Source organism: Balaenoptera musculus, chromosome 14 (assembly GCF_009873245.2).
Source record: "Balaenoptera musculus isolate JJ_BM4_2016_0621 chromosome 14, mBalMus1.pri.v3, whole genome shotgun sequence".
Lineage (NCBI taxonomy): Eukaryota > Metazoa > Chordata > Mammalia > Artiodactyla > Balaenopteridae > Balaenoptera > Balaenoptera musculus.
This window is the reverse complement of record NC_045798.1, coordinates 47,215,761-47,234,950: the sequence shown is the minus strand read 5'-3', so window position 1 is coordinate 47,234,950 and position 19,190 is coordinate 47,215,761. Positions and strand designations below refer to the sequence as shown.

Here is a 19,190-nt window from a genome sequence, read left to right as displayed (position 1 = left end):
AAGGCAACTCTTTGCTGATCTAAATAGCTCTCTTGAAGACCTTGAGGCATTATTAGCTCCTGCCTGGGCAAGGCAGCTCTTTGCCTGGCAGTGGTGAAAACCACGATCTTGCTTGCCAGTACCACAGCCTCTGTTCCCTAGTAACGTGCTCTAGTGATAAGGGACTTGTGCTTTTGCACTGGACATCAGCTTGTGGTTGACTAAACTGACTCTCCCAAGAACCAACTCGTAGAAAAGTACAACTCAACTACATTTGTACTCTATTCCTTTCACCTCTCCCTTGCCTGGAACAATAGTGTGATTAATCTACTTGTGGTTAGGAGTACTGGTTTATTGGGAGACATTATCTTGTATGTCATTGGCTTGTGAAATTATTATAACTCCTGCAGTGAACCCGTGCTAAATAAATTACTGGTAAAAATCTTATTCTCGGAGCATAATTTGCTGCCCCAAACAAAGCACTTTCCATATAATTTTTCTATTTGTTTGCTAGAATCTGAATCCAAAAAGGTGTATCCATTGAAATTGATTGAAATATCTCTTAATTATGTTTTATTACTCTAGAAGCTATAGCTCCTTCATCTGTCTCTCTTTTAAATTGTTATTACTATTATTACTGTGTTTTTTGTTTTGTTGAAGATACCAGGTTATTTGTTCTGTGGACTCCTCAGTCTGCATTTTGCTAATTGGAATTGCCATATTATTTTAATTTACATCTAGTACATTTATTCTGAAAACATAACTTCTGCTCATAATACTTACTGTGGCAATTGGATTTCTTTTCGAGTTGTCTTCTTCTTCTCTGCAGGGTCTTGCAAATTTCACCCATTCACGTTTGTATCTCCTTTTGCCTTGTTGTACCGCTGTCTCATATTCTCCATGTTGCCCTTTTGTCTTATGTAAAAAGGGATTCCATTTTATTATGCACATTGTTGGAAATTTTTGCTATGAGTATTAATTATAGACACCTAGGTTGAGGAGCCTCCTATGTTTCAAGATCTCTAAGACTGTTAAATATCTAATTTTCTCTCCCTCACACTGTCAAGCAAAGAAGAAACATTAAATAACTAGAATAGCTACAGAGCTATATGATTTTTAATATTAGCATTTAATCATATTTTATATTTTCTATATATATTCCACAACATCTAACTATTCTGTGCATAAAAGACAGGTTTAATGAAAACCTGTTGATTTATTTAAGATAAGAAGAATGTATGCGATAAGTTACAATAATGACACTTATTCTTGCTAGTATTTAAATATTATTAGGTTAGCCATTAGAATTTTAATTATATTTTCACAATTAAATTATTAAATAATTTAAAACATTAAATATTTATTTTTCCTGAGTACAATTTTAATTTTTTAACTAAACTATTATTTTAATTACAAAAAACATTTTCATACTTTACCTCTATTCTCCATTCTCCATGAACCAAAAGGACCACCTGTAGACATTTAAATAAAGTCAAATTAAATGTGAATTCTTCAAATAAGCAATTATATAAGACGATAATCCTGGTTTTTACATTCTGCTGTTCATATTGTAGTTTGTTTCTATTTCAAAAGAAGTAGATTTGGAGACACAGTATTCAAAGGGCAAAATCCTTCCAAAAAAAAGAAAATACTCTTCGTATAAACAAGTTCTTTCAGTTCTTTAATCTGACTACAGCATTTCAATGATACACAGGAGAATCTATTGGACTTTTCAAAATTCTAACAGTTGTTGCAACAACCAGACTTTTCTTACCTGGCTGCTCTATAAACACTTCCTGGGAGCTATGGAAGCTATTGCTTTGGGAAACAATGGTGAGCATCATTGTGATAAACTTCAGAAAGTGCCATAGGAGATTATTAAAAGCCACGACCTACGCTACTGACTTGTACAAAGGCAATGCTGTATTAGTTAGTTGCAATTGCAGGGTAAGGCATTTTCTTAGTCATATAAGAGTGGAGAGAGTGGAAAGGAACTAGTCTAATTTAGAGAATGAAACGTAAAAGATCGGGATATGCTATTCCAGTCACTAGTGTTGTTTTCTGTGGGACATGGATCTGCGCATCTCTGCCTTACTACTTCAATTTAAATTTGAGCTTAATATTCATACTGATCTGAAAAAAACTAAAAATAAAGATAAAATGAAGCCAGGTGGGCCAGGGTCTTCACTTTCTCAAGAGCATACAGGACTTTCATCTGTGTCATTTTCCCCCTGGAATGCATTCTTCTTTCCCTTCACACACTTAAGTATTACTCATCCTTTAAGATCATTTCAAGTTCCAACAGTCTCCATGAAACTGTCCTTACTGATGTCTCCTTTTCTGAGTTTGTACAACACATATTCTATAACATGCAGTTTTGCTCGTAATGGTTTACCATGATTTATTATTTCTTATGGTTTTATGTGCATTGTGATATCGAGCCAAGAGAATTGCAAACTTCCCAAATCATTGCTTCTGTATTATTTTTCTTCTTGCAATTCGTACAATACCTGTCCCTCAGTAGATGTTTAACCACTATTTTGTGACTCACTGATTACCTAATCTGAAGAGGATCTGGTAGGGAAAAGATTGTGAAAAATAAATCAGAAGAAAAAAATGATTATTTTTTTGTGTCAGTTGCTATTCATAGAGCTTTATGTTTACTATCTCACTTAGTATGGCAGTCATCTGAAGGAGATTCTTTTATTGTAATCCCTATTTCATGGATGAAGAAATGGAGACATGAGAGAATGAGTACTTTGCCCCAACTAACAGCCCCAGGAGAGCCAGGATTTGCACCCCTGCAGCCTGACTCTAAAGCGTGCACATCACCACTACACTAGATTCTAACCAAAGTCAACATAGATAAATAGAAAAAAACTAGTCATAGAAAGAAAGTTATATGATAGTCAGTTTAGATTTCTTCCTGGCAAAGGCTGCAGTTATTCCTGAAACAATGTAGATTTATTACATTGTTTATTTTGGAAGGTTATAATAAAGAGGCAGGCCCCAGTCTGAACCAAAGGAATAATCATACCAGACATAGAACACCAGGACCTTTCCATTCTAAAAATTTCAGTAAAATCTTTATTTCAAAGGGTGTTTGTTAAAATTGTCATGAAAAAGAACCATTACTGTGGTTCTAACAGGTCTCAAAATGATTTTACAGCTTTGCTGCTCTTTATTAAACAATATCATGAGTTACTTGGGAGAAAAGACCAGAGCAATGTAGTCACTGTACTACTTTCTCAGTTCTTAAGAACAACTCAGCCACATGTGAGAGGAGGGATGGACCAGGCACAATCTCTTTTACAGGAAAACCAGAAAGAGTCATCCAGAAAATATGAATCATGTTTGTACTAGCCCCATGGAGAATGATTCTTCTAGTAGACATTAAGACATGATTTCTGTTTTCCTGGGAAGCAAAGGAAGGACAAACCCTAAACTATGGAAAATGAGCATTGCAGACAGGTGTTTCTTATTTGTTCAATCATTTCACTGAATCAGAGCCCCTAGAGAAGTTACTCAGCCAAACCTTTACTGTTTCCCATCCTCTCTTTTAAAGTCAGACCAACAAGAATGTTCTCCAATTTTAGGGAATATTGTGAAAATGGGATTATTTTTGTATTTCTAGGAATACGGGGGCACTTCTGAATAATGCAGTGTTCTTTATATATGTATTGAGACATGTAATCATAGGCTTACATTATTTTGAATAGTGTTTTTAAAAAACTTTCCTATTTTAGTTAATTAATACTTATATGTGGCTACTTAGATGTTTTAGTTACTTTGTTCATATACGTATTTTGAATATGTAATAAATATTTCAATAGTTTCTTGACAATGTAAATCAACTAAGTTTTCTTTTTTTGTGGCCTAGAGTCTAGGAAATACCAATGTGGAGAAAACACTCCATATCTTGAGAATTTCTTTACTTTTCTTTCTTCCCTTTGTTTCCTGGTTATTTTTATAATTTTGACTACATGATTTTTAAAGCATTGATATGGTCTAAATACCTTGGCATACGTAAGAATTAGAAATATTTTATTAAAAGCAAATGAGATTATTAGGTTAAAAAGCGTATGACATAAAGTGATTTGATATTCACATGCCCTATTTGCTAATTAAAATGTATGTAGTTATATCATTAAGATTCCTATTGAGTATGGTAGGTCAACAATAAATATATTTTGAGGATATGGGTGACTGGATTTTTAAATATCATATATAATAACAATTGCTTTTTACTGAGCTGGCCAAGGTTTTGTTTAGAGTAATCTGTTACTTTAGTGTGGGGAAGGACAGACTGTTAGACTGTGGATTGGATCCACAGAGCTAGTCCTAGCCAGGCTAGGGCATGGCCACTCTTCTCAGAATGGGATAAGAGTGGATCACACCCACTCCCCTCTGGGAAATTTGTAGAATGAATTGGGTAATTCAAAGGAATCATTACAAATTTTAAACTTGATTTTTTAAAATTATTAATTATTTTTGGAAAAATTCATGAAATATATATACATAGGTTGGTGATATTTTTATAATTGGTTAAGAACAATGATTATTTATGTGTCAGATCATAGAGGTCATTCAATACATGTTTGAATAAATTTCATATGTACAATTCAGAAGAAATGAGTGATTTATATTTTATGATACCTCATAGCTTTATATATATATATAGACTTTTTAAAATTAAAATTTAAAAACCTGAAAGTATTTTAATAAGCTTTGTATTAATCAAGGCAAATTCTTTAATTGAAATAAAATGATATATGTTTAATTACTTAAAAAGTAATTTAGGACGGTTCAATTTTTAATAACTGATGTTTAGAGTAAGCTCAATTTAGAAAGTTAAGCCTTGTATCATGATAGAGGTGATAAGAAAAACAAATACCCATGGCTGTTTTCAAGAGCTCGTTTTAAAGACTGTGTAGGATGCAGTCAAATGTAGCAATAGAAAATTGGACACTGGATCCTGAATCCCTGAATTAAAATCCCAGTCTCACCATGTACCAGCTGAATAACTTAGGAACATTACTTAATTTTTCAGTTTCCTCATCTGTAAAATAGAAATAATAATTCTACTTACTTTATAGGTTTGTTGTGAGGATTAAATGAATTAACACCTCTAAAGCATGGAGATGATCCCTAGCCTACAGTAACTGCTTAATAAGTGTTAATTACTTCTGTCCAGACTTTTAAAAAATGGTGTAAAAGAGCCACTGTGATATTAAGTGACCTTTTATTATTATTATTCATGTCAAGGCACATAAGGACTTTCTCTTTCTTGAGCATCAGAAAAAGACAAGAACCAGCGCTCCACCGTACAATTGTGTAGGTTGCTCCTTGCACAACTCCAGGGGGCACTGTTCACATTGTAGTTTATGTGAATGCACTTCCTGGCATTGTGCAGTGTACAGCCTGGCCAACTGTGCAGTGGCCATGCAAGAAAAATGTGCATATTATACAAATTCCATTATTCATAGTATAATTATGGATAGTAGCCAATTGCCTATGTAATTCTTGTGATGAACTTCCCAAAGCAAGCCCTCACCTTAGGCTATCAGAATGACTCTTAACAGGAAAGGTAGAGACAAAGGCTAAGAGGTTTATGAGAAACGTCATGGACACTGAGTGTTCTAAGTGAAAACCGGTTTCGGGTATTAAGTAAGCGGGAGCGGTAATAGGTGGAAGTAATGACATCTTTCCTAAGTTTTGCTCAAGTCAGGCAGGGCTGGATGGAATTTCTTGGCAAGGTTATTCTGATTTTAGAATCTTAACTTTTGGAGAGGATCAGGAGGAAATTTATTTTCATATATTTATTAGTACTGGAAATTGGATTGCTTCATCAATCAAGATTCATCTTTATTACTAAAATATTACAAATAATAGGAATTAGAGTCTTACAAAGCACTTTATGTTTTCCAGAGCACTTTCCTATGCACATAGCTCCTTTATTCTTACTGTGGTCACTCTCGTTAGTCAGGGGGATATGATTATTCTTATTTGACAGCTGAGGAAGCAAGGCCTGGAGTGAGTCAGTGGTACAGGCATAGATTGAAGTCTGTGACTGAGCTTTCATATATTACCTCTCTAGGCAACACTTGTATGGTCATAGGTTGGTGGCATTAACTCAAAACCTCCAAACAGGTCTTCCAACTTTCAGACCCCACCCTTTAATAACAAAAGATGCGCCTTCCCACTCCGCAGTGCTTTTGAAAGCATTGTTTTTTCCCATCACCAAGCTATTTCGAAACTCTGGGTGGCTCCCCACTTCTAAAAGGGTTTCATTACCCTTCACAGAACGCACGTTTCAGTCTGACCCTCATCTGCCTTTTTAACTTCATGTCCAGATTCTCCAATGCAGACTATCATTCCAGCCAAATCAGTGTGTCCATTGCCTCTAGGCAAGTGCCGTAATGGCGCCTGCCTTTGCATGTGCTGGGTTGACAACCGCAGATATCTCCCTGTGGCCCATCTATACTTACCAAAAAGCGGCTCAAATCTCACCTGGTCCGTGGAGACTTGTTTGCCTACCCCACCTCTGACTGACACCGCCTTCCACTAATAGCATTAAGAGTAGACCAGCACTCTCCAGTTGAAATATAATAACCACAAATGTGAGCTGCATATATAATTTTAAATTTTCTATTACTCATATTAAAAAGGTTAAAAAGGTGAAATTAATTTTATTAATATATTTTAAACTAATATATCCAAAATACTGCCATTTCAATATGTAATCAACATAAAAATTATTAATGATAAATTTTACTTTTTTTTTTTCATACTGAATCTTCAAAACATGGTGTATGCTTTATACTTAACAGCACATTTCAATACAGATCAACCACATTTCAAGTGGTTGATAGCTACATGTGGCTACTGGCTACCATATTGGAAAGAGCAGGTCCAGACCTCTCAGTTTAACAATTATGTATGAAGTTATATTGTTGTTTAAATAGCTTGTGTGTTTGTGTATGTGTGCCTGTAAAATTTTCCTGAGGGGAGCAAAATGTTCTAACCTCTCATAGCTTCTTCCATGACTAACATTATAGAAGCACCATGAGGGGAAGTTATAGTTGAGAGAGGCCGCATTCAATCATTCATTTATCCATTCTTCAAACAATTGTGCATTCACTGTAAGACAGATATTATGGTGGGCATTGGGGATACAAAGATGAATAAAACTGTCATAATAGAAACAGACTCAAACAGAAGGGTGTGATACCAATTATTCTGCTTGACCATTGCCATGAGAAGGAAGGCTGGGAAACTGGCTCACACGCAGTCTATTCTAATTTTAAACGTATTTAATTTTTAGAACGTTCTTCCTTGAGAACTATCTCCCTATAACTTCTTGAAGTTCAATTATCTCAGTTTTTTTAGATGAGGAAATGAGGTAAACTGATGTGTAGGCCAACCCAACTTATTATTGATAAAATGAGGAATCAGTATTAAGAATCTAAAAAATATTCATTATGGCGTATTTCACTATTTTGATATCTTTGTGTAACTGATAATATTGTGACAAGTTTTCTTCTTTACTAAAATAACACATTTAAGGAAAAAACTAGTCTGTAATATCCAGGCTAGTGCTTTGCTCGCCAGATTCCACTTCTCTTTTATGTAATATTATATAAATCTTTCCCAATCCAAAAAAGTATTACTCTTCTGAAAAACTGGCTTATAAAATATTCTGTCTTCTTTTGTACCCAAAGGTTGGATGTCTTTTGCACATAAAGGCTAAACATAAAACACTGTTTTCTTAATAACCCTCGCAACTTCTCTAGAGTCAAACATTGCTTTGATTTTAATTCCATGGTCTTTGACTACTTAAGAACATGTCAGGAATCAAGACCAGGCATGTACAATTCTTAGCCATATGCTTAAGAGATATAAAACCTTGGAAAATAGACCTCGTTCTCTTTTATGTGTTTTAGTTTGTGTATTAGAATAAAAGCATGAATAAAAAGATGAATAAAAGCATTACTTTGAAGAAAGTCAAGGTGTTGTGGAAAATAGACTTGAGACCAGGATTATTTAATTCTTTAGTTAATTATTTACCTGAAGAAATGCTAAATAGCAACTTTCAAATTCATTTCTATCTGGCTTATTTTCTTATGTGAAAATACAACCTTAAAAAAAACAACAAAAGGGGGAAACCGGTAATCTTTGCAATTTCATTTTAAAATGTTTATTTCCACTGAACTCTTTTTAGAATTTATAATAGGGATTCAGCAGTCAAATATAGCATTCTCTAACAAGGAAGGAAACAGGGAAAGTTTGCAATTATTAGAAAAAAATAGGACTTACCATTAAAATGGTCAGAGCCCCTGTGGTTCTGAAAAGGAACCAAGCCATTGTCTCTGATTTCCTTGGTGAACGAATCCAAGGGAGCTGCTGCTTTAGTCCTTCCAACCGCCTGCATGCGATGTCTAAGGAAAGCCCTCTCAGCGTCTCTGCTGTCTTCAGGACAGCAGGAGTCTTCAGGAGTCTGCAGATGGCCTGTTCTGCAGCTCCTCCCCACCCTAAACCCGAAACGCTTGCATCACTTTTGCTCCCAGGTAAAAACTTAGACACATCTCAATTCCTGAAGCAATGAAATCCTCTGTTGGAAGCTGAAAGAAAAGTTTGCAGGCTAAAAACCAGTTTTCATAGGATGGTACCAGCTGATAAATTAATCATGGTGTGGAAGTGAAAAAGTTAACCTTGACTACACTGAAAAAGGATCTAGTTGGCTGCTTCTCATGGTGCCAATTAAAACTGAAAAATAAAACAAAACCTACAAAATTCCCCCAAATCTAACTTGTGGAAGAGCATTTATTTTTAGCCTGAGTGTATGTGAGTAGATTTAAAGTTAAGCAAAATATATTTTAGGTGTTAAGCAATAATATATTTTATTGAAAGAAACTACAAATCTGAAGAAGAAAACCATCACATCAAGCAGTTATTAATACAGGTTTTGAATGAAAACAACTGGAAATAAAATTGGACTAAACACATATGGTGCCTTGGATATTTGAAATATATAAGCTGTGCATTGCAAAATCAGATCCCTGATAATACTCAGATGACATCTTTCTATTTTATTTCTTTTCATTTATAAGTTTTCTAAAAAAGTAATTTGCCTAGTGAAGTAGGTTAACTCTGTGCACTTTTAATTACATTTCCTCTAGAGCAGATACCTTGCTCACTGCTGTTTACTTGTGCACTTCTAAACTCCTGGACTCCAACTCAAGTTATGGGATGGGAAAAAGCTACTAAAGCACCTTTTTAGTTTGCTTATAACACTAGAGTTAAGAGCACTCTTAACATTCCAGAATATTTTTTAAAATGTTTGGTAGAAAAACAATATTATAAGTATTTGTGCATCAGGTTTTGGAAGCTTTTTAGTACCAGGGAAACCATTTAATCAGAGTATTTTAGACAGAAAGGATTTTATAGTCTAGGAGTTGGAAAAAAACACCTTATAGGTAAAAATCTTGTGGGATTTTTTTTTTTTTAAATTGTGGTAAAATATACATAACAAAATTTACTCTTTTAACTATTTTTAAGTTTCAGATGAGTGGCATTAAGTATGTTAACTAGTCTGTGACTGGACTAGTTAACAAATGTAGGGATAGAAGCTGGGATGAGCTTTATTGAACTTATTAGTGATTTGCATAATGCAGAATTCAGCAATTGAAGTGTTGGTTGCTTCTCAATTTAGTATCTGAATTTTTTTAACATTGGTGAGAGTTTTGGGTTTATATGTATGTATACTGGGGCTTTTTTCTTATAGCATAATGAAAAATACATACATATGGGCAAAGACTAGAATGAACCACCTTAATATACTAGAACTTATTTTTTGAATGAAGTGATTATGGATGTATTTTATTTCTTCATTATGGTTGTATATATTTTCTTATTTCTGGTAATGAGAATATATTAGTTTTATCATTAAAAAAGTAACTTCTTTAAAAATAATGTGAGTACAGAAAGCTTTTATGAATAACATTCTAAACTTTGGGGCAGGGAAAAAGAGAAAAACATAATGAGCTTTCAATGCCTTCCTTCTCCATAATTTAATATCTTGCAATTTCTTCAAAGCATTATTGTGCTAAAGACAAAAGAAATTTTAAAAAAATGATAGCAGTGAATTATGATATTCCTAGGAATACCCATAAGTTGTATTGTGGACTAAATTCTAGATATGACTCAATTTTTTTTTTTCTGATTTACCTTTCCTAAAACTCCAGTTCTTTGACAATTATATAAATATTTATTTATTTATTTATTTGGCTGCACTGGGTCTTAGTTGTGGCACGTGGGATCTTTGTTGTTGCATGTGGGCTCTTAGTTGCGGCATGAAGAATCTAGTTCCCTGACCAGGGATCAAACTTGAGCACCCTGCATTGGGAGCGGGGAGTATTAACCACTGGACCACCGGGGAAGTCCCTTCTTTGACAATTCTAATTAATTAGCCTTAAAAATGTTGATTATCACTTCACTCTTTCCTCACCTGAACACAGGTTAAGGACTTAACTGGTATTTCATTTTTGTATTTTGAAATACCATCTAAGGATTCTTGGTTGGGTGGTGTAAATAGAGTATGGGCACCGTTATAGGAGAGTATGTACCAGACTTGGCCTGATTCAGGCTGGCTCCATTTACTTGTCCCTGTTAAGGAAGGTTGTAGAAAGCAAGGACGGATCCCATTGTCCATTCTGTAGGCAGACAGGACTCCCCTAATCTTCTTTCTATGTGCTCTTGACAGTGTTTTAAGCCAACACTTCTTTTTCTTTGCAGGATTGGGAACCTCAGTAATAAAGGTAATAAAGGTAATAAAGCATCCTTGTGTTGGGGCCACATTCACATGGTGATAGGAAGGTGGCCTGGAGGTTACTCCTGCTGCGGAGTGCATTTGCATTGTGCCTTCTGGACTAAGCAGTGTTTTCACTTGCTATTTTTGTTGATGTTTATGTTTGTGAAAAGGAAAGAAGGGAGAATTTTCCAATAGTTTTTGTTGAGTGGTTATGTTATTACTCTCCAGATAATGGCTTTGGAAACATAAGCCCAACTTGAAACTGGCTTTTACTCAAGAAGCTGAAATAAAAATGAGGATCATAACAATAATAATCATAATCATTAAAAAGGAGCTTCATTGTATGTGTGTATTGTGCTTCATTTGATGCATCATATTAAAAATATAAGAATTGGACAATAGATACAATACATCGTAGGTTTAAGAAGAGACCATTCTTCAATCTGCTGGAAACTGAACCATGGCATAAGAAGTGAAGCAATAAAAATGAGTGTTTATTTAAGAGGCAGTGGCTTCAGAGGTTTCCATGATGTTTCTAATGCTCATTGTCTACAGCAGTTCTATTATTCACCAAGTAGAGGATGTTAATAAGACTGTTTTCACTGGCAAGCCTTCACTTGTTTTTGTTTGTTCTGACTGGAAACATGTATATAATATATCTTATATGTCAGACATCACTACTTCTTGATATTTAATTGTTCTTGAATGTCCACAAATTCATTAATTAAGGTATGAGTTCCACAAATCATGCATTAACAAAATGATACATACATCCTGAAATGGCCTGCCAATGTAGTGATCCATCACTTTTTGTTATTCAAGATGATGGAAATCATACACTTCTTTCATTAGGATCATCACTTGAAGGCATCCAGAAATGTCAGAGAATGTAATAATTGTGCATTTGCAGAGAACAGTCTGCAACTTTAAAAATCAGTGAAAATAGAGCTATTGATCTAATTTTCTATTAGATAGTATGCAACATGGTCACCATGGTTCTGTAATTCCTGGAACTCTTTCTTTCAAAAGATTTGTGCAATTTTTTTTATCATATATTGATTCAAGCCCAAATTTCGGAAGGGTAAATATGGGTGAATGCACATTTAAAAATTTTTTACTTATGCCGTGGATTAGGGTCAACATCTTTTGGCTTTGTTTAGTCTGATTAGGCAATTGCTTATTTGTGGGAATATTTTTATAAGGTAATAAAGAGTGCGAATGGAGGAATTTTCCAAATGAGCCTCATGTTCACTTCAACAACGTGCCTCTTTAGGAAACTTTTCTTCGGTTCTTGTGGTTGGTTGGAGATAAACTTGACCAGGTGGAATCTACTTACAAAATCTATTTTGAATCCATCTAGTTCCCTCCTTCTCTGGGCATCCACACTCACCAGATTCCTGGCATCTCTCAGGCAGCCTAGGCAATGGGCCTAGGACTGAGCTCCTGTTCCCTTCTCGCCTCTCACCCAATCCTCCTCTCACTCAGCAACCTGACTGCTATTTTTGAAAGGATCGTGGCTTCCAATGTACTTGGAACAGAATCAAAACTGCCTGTTGTGGCTTCCAGGGAACTGCCTGGTCCATTACCTGTGTTCCTCTCCAGCCACTTCACACACTCCTTCCTTCTCACATGCACCTTCTGTTGTTCTTCAAAAACCACCAGCTCTTTCCTGCCTCAGGTCTTCACTCAGTTTCTCTCCTGCCTGGTTGGTTGCTTCTCATTCATCAATTGGTAGCTTATGAGACCTTCTCAGAGGGATCCTTTCTTCCTACTCCCTAACGTGGGCACTCTCATCCCCATTATTTTATCTGTCATCCCAATTTGTTGTCTGTATAGGGCTTAGTACCATGTGTCCATTGTTATTTCTTAGTTGGAGTGCTTATATTGCCTTTCTCCACTTGACTGTGCACTCTATCCGGGAGGTATCATGTCTATTTCATTTAGTACCTTATTCCCAGCAATTTGCAGGGTGATTAAACGAACATATCTTTAAAAATTTTGTGCAAGTATATCTGCTGGATCAAAGGGCACATGTAGTACAGTTTTTAATAGGTCGTCATCCCAGAAGGCTATACCAGTTTACATTCCCACTGATAGTGTAAGAAACTGTCCTTCCTCCCTCCTCTCCCCCAGGCATAATGTTTATTATAGGTAATTCTTTTCTGCTTCTTTTATGATAAAATAGTACTTGTATAAAAAATATATTTTAGCTCTACCAAGAGATTTAAATGTTCATTTAAATGCTAATAATTTATCAGATTATAATAAATGGAAATAAAGTTAAGATTCTGAGTATAGCAATCTAAGAAACTGGACCCAGACTAAGTAACTTCTGGATCGTGGTTAGATCCAAAAGACCTGGCATCCCTCCTGGATCTAACCTCATCCTGGCCTTTTCACCATCTCAGGTGATATAATAATAAGATTTGAGACAGAGGAACCAAGATGGCTGAGTAGAAGGAGGTGCTCTCACTCCCTCTTGCGAGCACACCAGAATCACAACTAGCTGCTGGACAATCATCGACAGGAAGACACTGGAACTCACCAAAAAAGATACCCCACATCCAAAGACAAAGGAGAAGTCACAATGAGATGGTAGGAGGGGCACAATCACAGTAAAATCAAATCCCATAACTGCTGGGTGGGTGACGCACAGACTGGAGAACACTTATACCACAGAAGTCTACCCACTGGAGTGAAGGTTCTGAGCCCCACATCAGGCTTCCCAATCTGGGGGTCTGGCAACGGGAGGAGGAATTCCTAGAGAATCAGACTTTGAAGCCTAGTGTGAGTTGATTGCAGGACTTCGACAGGACTGGGGGGAAACAGACTCCACTCTTGGAGGGCACACACAAAATAGTGTGCACATCAGGACCCAGGGGAAGGAGCAGTGACCCCAGGGGAGACTGAACCAGACATGCCTGCTAGTGTTGGAGGGTCTCCTGCAGAGGTTGGGGGTGGCTGTGACTCACCGTGGGGATAAGGTCACTGGCAGCAGAAGTTCTGGGAAGTAGTCCTTGGCATGAGCCCTCCTAGAGTCTGTCATTATCCCCACCAAAGAGCCCAGGTAGGTTCCAGTGTTGGGTTGCCTCAGGCCAAACAAACAACAGGGAGGGAACCCAGCCCCAACCATCAACAGTCAAGCAGATTAAAGTTTTACTGAGCTCTGTCCACTAGAGCAACAGTCAGCTCTACCCACCACCAGTCCCTCCCATCAGGAAACTTCCACAAGCCTCTTAGATAGCCTCATGCACCAGAGGGCAGACAGCAGAAGCAAGAAGAACTACAATCCTGAAGCCTGTGGAACAAAAACCACATTCACAGAAAGATAGACAAGATGAAATGGCAGAGGGCTATGTACCAGATGAAGGAACAAGATAAAACCCCAGAAAAACAACTAAATGAAGCGGAGATAGGCAACCTTCTAAAAAAAAATTCAGAATAATGATAGTGAAGATGATCCAGGATCTTGGAAAAAGAATGGAGGGAAAGATTGAGAAGATGTAAGAAATGTTTAACAAAGACCTAGAAGAATTAAAGAACAAACAAACAGAGATGAACAATACAATAACTGAAATGAAAAACACTAGAAGGAATCAACAGCAGAATAAGTGAGGCAGAAGAATGGATAAGTGACCTGGAAGACAGAATGGTGGAATTCACTGCTGTAGAACAGAATAAAAATAAAGAATGAAAAGAAATGAAGACAGCCTAAGAGACCTCTGGGACACCATTAAATGCAACAACATTCGCATTATAGGGGTCCCAGAAGAAGAGAGAGAGAAAGGACCAGAGAAAATATTTAAGAGATTATAGTTGAAAACTTCCCAAACATGGGAAAGGAAATAGCCACCCAAGTCCAGGAAGTGCAGTGAGTCCCATACAGGATAAACCCAAGGAGAAACATGCCGAGACACATAGTAATCAAATTGCCAAAAATTAAAGACAAAGAAAAATTATTGAAAGCAGCAAGGGAGAAACAACAAATAACATACAAGGGAACTCCCATAAGGTTAACAGCTGATTTCTCAGCAGAAACTCTACAAGCCAGAAGGGAGTGGCATGATATACTTAAAGTGATGAAAGGGAAGAACCTACAACAAAGAGTACTCTATCTGGCAAGGATCTCATTCAGATTCGATGGAGAAATCAAAAGCTTTACAGACATGCAAAGGCTAAGAGAATTCAGCACCACCAAACCAGCTCTACCACAAATGCTAAAGGAACTTCTCTAGGCAGGAAACACAAGAGAGGAAAAGGGCCTACAAAAACAAACCCAAGGGCTTCTCCGGTGGCGCCGTGGTTGAGAATCTGTCTGCTAATGCAGGGGACACGGGTTCGAGCCCTGGTCTGGGAAGATCCCACATGCCACGGAGCAACTGGGCCCGTGAGCCACAATTACTGAGCCTGCATGTCTGGAGCCTGTGCTCTGCAACAAGAGAGGCCGCAACAGTGAGAGGCCCGCGCACCGCGATGAAGAGTGGCCCCCGCTTGCCACAACTAGAGAAAGCCCTCGCACAGAAACGAAGACCCAACACAGCCAAAAAAAAAAAAAAAAAAAAATTAATTAATTAATTAAAAAAAAAAAAAAACAAACCCAAAACAATTAAGAAAATGGTTATAGGAACATACATATCGATAATTAGCTTAAACGTGAATGGATTAAATGGTCCAACCAAAAGACACAGGCTCGCTGAATGGATACCAAAAAAAAGACCCATATATATGCTGTCTACAGGAGACCTACTTCAGACCTAGGGACACATACAGACTGAAAGTGAGGGGATGGAAAAAGATATTCCATGCAAATGGAAATCAAAAGAAAGCTGGAGTAGCTATACTCATATCAGATAAAATAGACTTTAAAATAAAGAATGTTACAAGAGACAAGGAAGGACACTGCATAATGATCAAGGGATCAATCCAAGAAGAAGATATGACAATTATATATATATATATGCACCCAACATAGGAGTACCTCAACAGATAAGGCCACTGCTAACAGCTGTAAAAGAGGAAATCGACAGTAACACAATAATAGTGGGGGACTTTAACACCTCACTTACACCAATGGACACATCATCCAAAATGAAAGTAAATAAGGAAACAGAAGCTTTAAATGACACAATAGACCAGATAGATTTAATTGAAATTTATAGGACATTCCATCCAAAAACAGCAGATTACACTTTCTTCTCAAGTGAGCACAGAACATTCTCCAGGATAGATCGCATCTTGGGTCACAAGTCAAGCCTCAGTAAATTTAAAAAAATTGAAATCAGATCAAGCATCTTTTCTGACCACAACGCTATGAGATTAGAAATGAATTACAGGGAAAGAAAGTAAGAAACACAACACATGGAGGCTAAACAATATGTTACTAAATAACCAAGAGATCACTGAAGAAATCAAAGAGGAAATCCAAAAATACCTAGAGACAAATGACAATGAAAATACGATGGTCCAAAACCTATGGGATGCAGTAAAAGCAGTTCTAAGAGGGAAGTTTATAGCTATAGCAGCCTACCTCAAGTAACAAGAAAAATCTCAAATAAACAATCTAACCTTACACCTAAAGTAACGAGAGAAAGAAGAACGAACAAAACCCAAAGTTAGCAGAAAGAAAGAAATCATAAAGATCAGAGCAGAAGTAAATGATATAGAAACAAAGAAAACAATAGCAAAAATCAATAAAACTAAAAGCTGGTTCTTTGAGAAGATAAACAAAATTGATAAACCATTAGTCAGACTCATCAAGAAAAATAGGGAGAGGACTCAAATCAATAAAATTAGAAATGAAAAAGGAGAAGTTTCAACAAACACTGCAGAAATATAAAGCATCCTAAGAGACTACTACAAGCAACTCTATGCCAATAAAATGGACAACCTAGAAGAAATGGGCAAATTCTTAGAAAGCTATAACCTTCCAAGACTGAACCAGGAAGAAACAGAAAATAGGAACAGACCAATCACAAGTAATGAAATTGAAACTGTGATTAAAAATCTTCCAACAAACAAAAGTCCAGAACCAGATGGCTTCACAGGTGAATTCTATCAAACATTTAGAAAAGAGTTAACACCCATCCTTCTCAAACTCTTCTAAAAATTTGCAGAGGAATGAACACTCCCAAACTCATTCTATGAGGCCACCATCACCCTCATACCAAAACCAGACAAAGACACTACCAAAAAAGAAAATTACAGACCAATATCACTGATGAACATAGATGCAAAAATCCTCAACAAAATACTAGCAAACAGAATCCAACAACACATTAAAAGGATCATACACCATGATCAAGTGGGATTTACCCCAGGGATGCAAGGATTCTTCAATATACGCAAATCAGTCATTGTGATACACCATATTAACAAATTGAAGAAGAAAAACCATATGATCGGACTTCCCTGTTGGCGCAGAGGTTAAGAATCTGCCTGCCAATGCGGGGGACACGGGCTCGAGCCCTGGTCCGGGAAGATCCCACATGCCGCTTAGCAAATAAGCCCATGCGCCACAACGATTGAGCCTGTTCTCTAGAGCCCACGAGCCACAACTACTGAAGCCCGCGTGCCTAGAGCTCTGCAACAAGAGAAGTCACAGCAATGAGAAGACCGCGCACTGCAACAGAAGAGTAGCCCCTGCTCGACGCAACCAGAGAAAACCCACATGCAGCAATGAAGATCTAACACAGCCAAAAAGAAATAAATAAATAGATTTATAAAAATAAAAAAAAAAGAAAAAGAAAAACCATATGATCATCTGAATAGATGCAGAAAAAGCTTTTGACAAAATTCAACACCCATTTATGATAAAAACTCCCCAGAGTGTGGGCATAGAGGGAACTTACCTCAACATAATAAAGGCCATATATGACAAACCCACAGCAAACATCAATCTCAATGGTGAAAAACAGAAAGCATTTCCTCTAAGATCAGGAAGAAGACAAGGTTGCCCACTCTCACCACTATTATTCAACGTAGTTTTGGAAGTCCTAGCCACGGCAGTCAGAGAAGAAAAAGAAATAAAAGGAATCCAAATTGGAAAAGAAGAAGTAAAATTGTCACTGTTTGCAGATGACATGATACTATACATAGAGAATCCAAAAGATGCCACCAGAAAACTACTAGAGCTAATCAATGAATTTGGTAAAGTTGAAGGATACAAAATTAATGCACAGAAAGCTCTTGCATTCCTATACACTAATGATGCAAAATCTGGAAGAGAAATTAAGGAAACACTCCCATTTACCATTGCAACAAAAAGAATAAAATACCTAGGTATAAACCTACCTAGGGAGACAAAAGACCTTTATGCAGAAAACTATAAGACAGTAATGAAAGAAATTAAAGATGATACCAACAGATGGAGAGATATACCATGTTCTTGGATTGGAAGAATCAATATTGTGAAAATGACTATACTACCCAAAGCAATCTACAGATTCAATGCAATCCCTATGAAACTGCCAATGGCATTTTTTACGGAACTAGAGCAAAAAAATCTTAAAATTTGTATGGAGACACAAAAGACCCCGAATAGCCAAAGCAGTCTTGAGGGAAAAAAATGGAGCTGGAGGAATCAGACTCCCTGACTTCAGACTATACTACAAAGCTACAGTAATCAAGACAATATAGTACTGGCACAGAAACAGAAACATAGATCAGTGGAAAAAGATAGAAAGCCCAGAGGTAAACCCACACACCTATGGTCAACTAATCTATGACAAAGGAGGCAAGGATATACAATGGAGAAAAGACAGTCTCTTCAATAAGTGGTGCTGGGAAAACTGGACAGCTACATGTAAAAGAATGAAATTAGAACACTCCCTAACACCATACACAAAAATAAACTCAAAATGGATTCGAGACCTAAATGTAAGACTGGACACTATAAAACTCTTAGAGGAAACCATAGAAAGAACACTCTTTGACATAAATCACAGCAAGATCTTTTTTGATCCACCTCCTAGAGTAATGGAAATAAAAACAAAAATAATGAAATGAGACCTAATGAAACTTAAAAGTTTTTGCACAGCCAAGGAATCTTCAAACAAGACGAAAAGACAACCCTCAGAATGGGAGAAAATATTTTCAAATGAATCAATGGACAAAGGATTAATTTCCAAAATATATAAACAGCTCATGCAGCTCAATACTAAAAAAACAAACAGCCTAATCCAAAAATGGGCAGAAGACCTAAATAGACATTTCTCCAAAGAAGACATACAGATGGCCAAGAAGCACATGAAAAGCTGCTCAACATCACTAATTATTAGAGAAATGCAAATCAAGAGTACAATGAGGTATCACCTCACACCGGTTAGAATGGGCATCATCAGAAAATCTACAAACAACAAATGCTGGAGAGGGTGTGGTGAAAAGGGAACCCTCTTGCACTGTT

At 36.6% G+C, this 19,190-nt stretch overlaps 1 protein-coding gene across 1 annotated transcript in view; it reads right to left on the bottom strand.

The window, feature by feature from the left end:
• Nucleotides 1-19,190, bottom strand: part of DSG3 (desmoglein 3) — a 111,840-nt gene that overhangs the window by 20,953 nt on the left and 71,697 nt on the right. Inside the window, 3 exon segments of the mRNA XM_036874293.1 lie at nucleotides 763-894; nucleotides 1,416-1,451; nucleotides 8,296-8,539. Of these exon segments, the coding sequence (XP_036730188.1) occupies nucleotides 763-894; nucleotides 1,416-1,451; nucleotides 8,296-8,539 (412 nt within the window).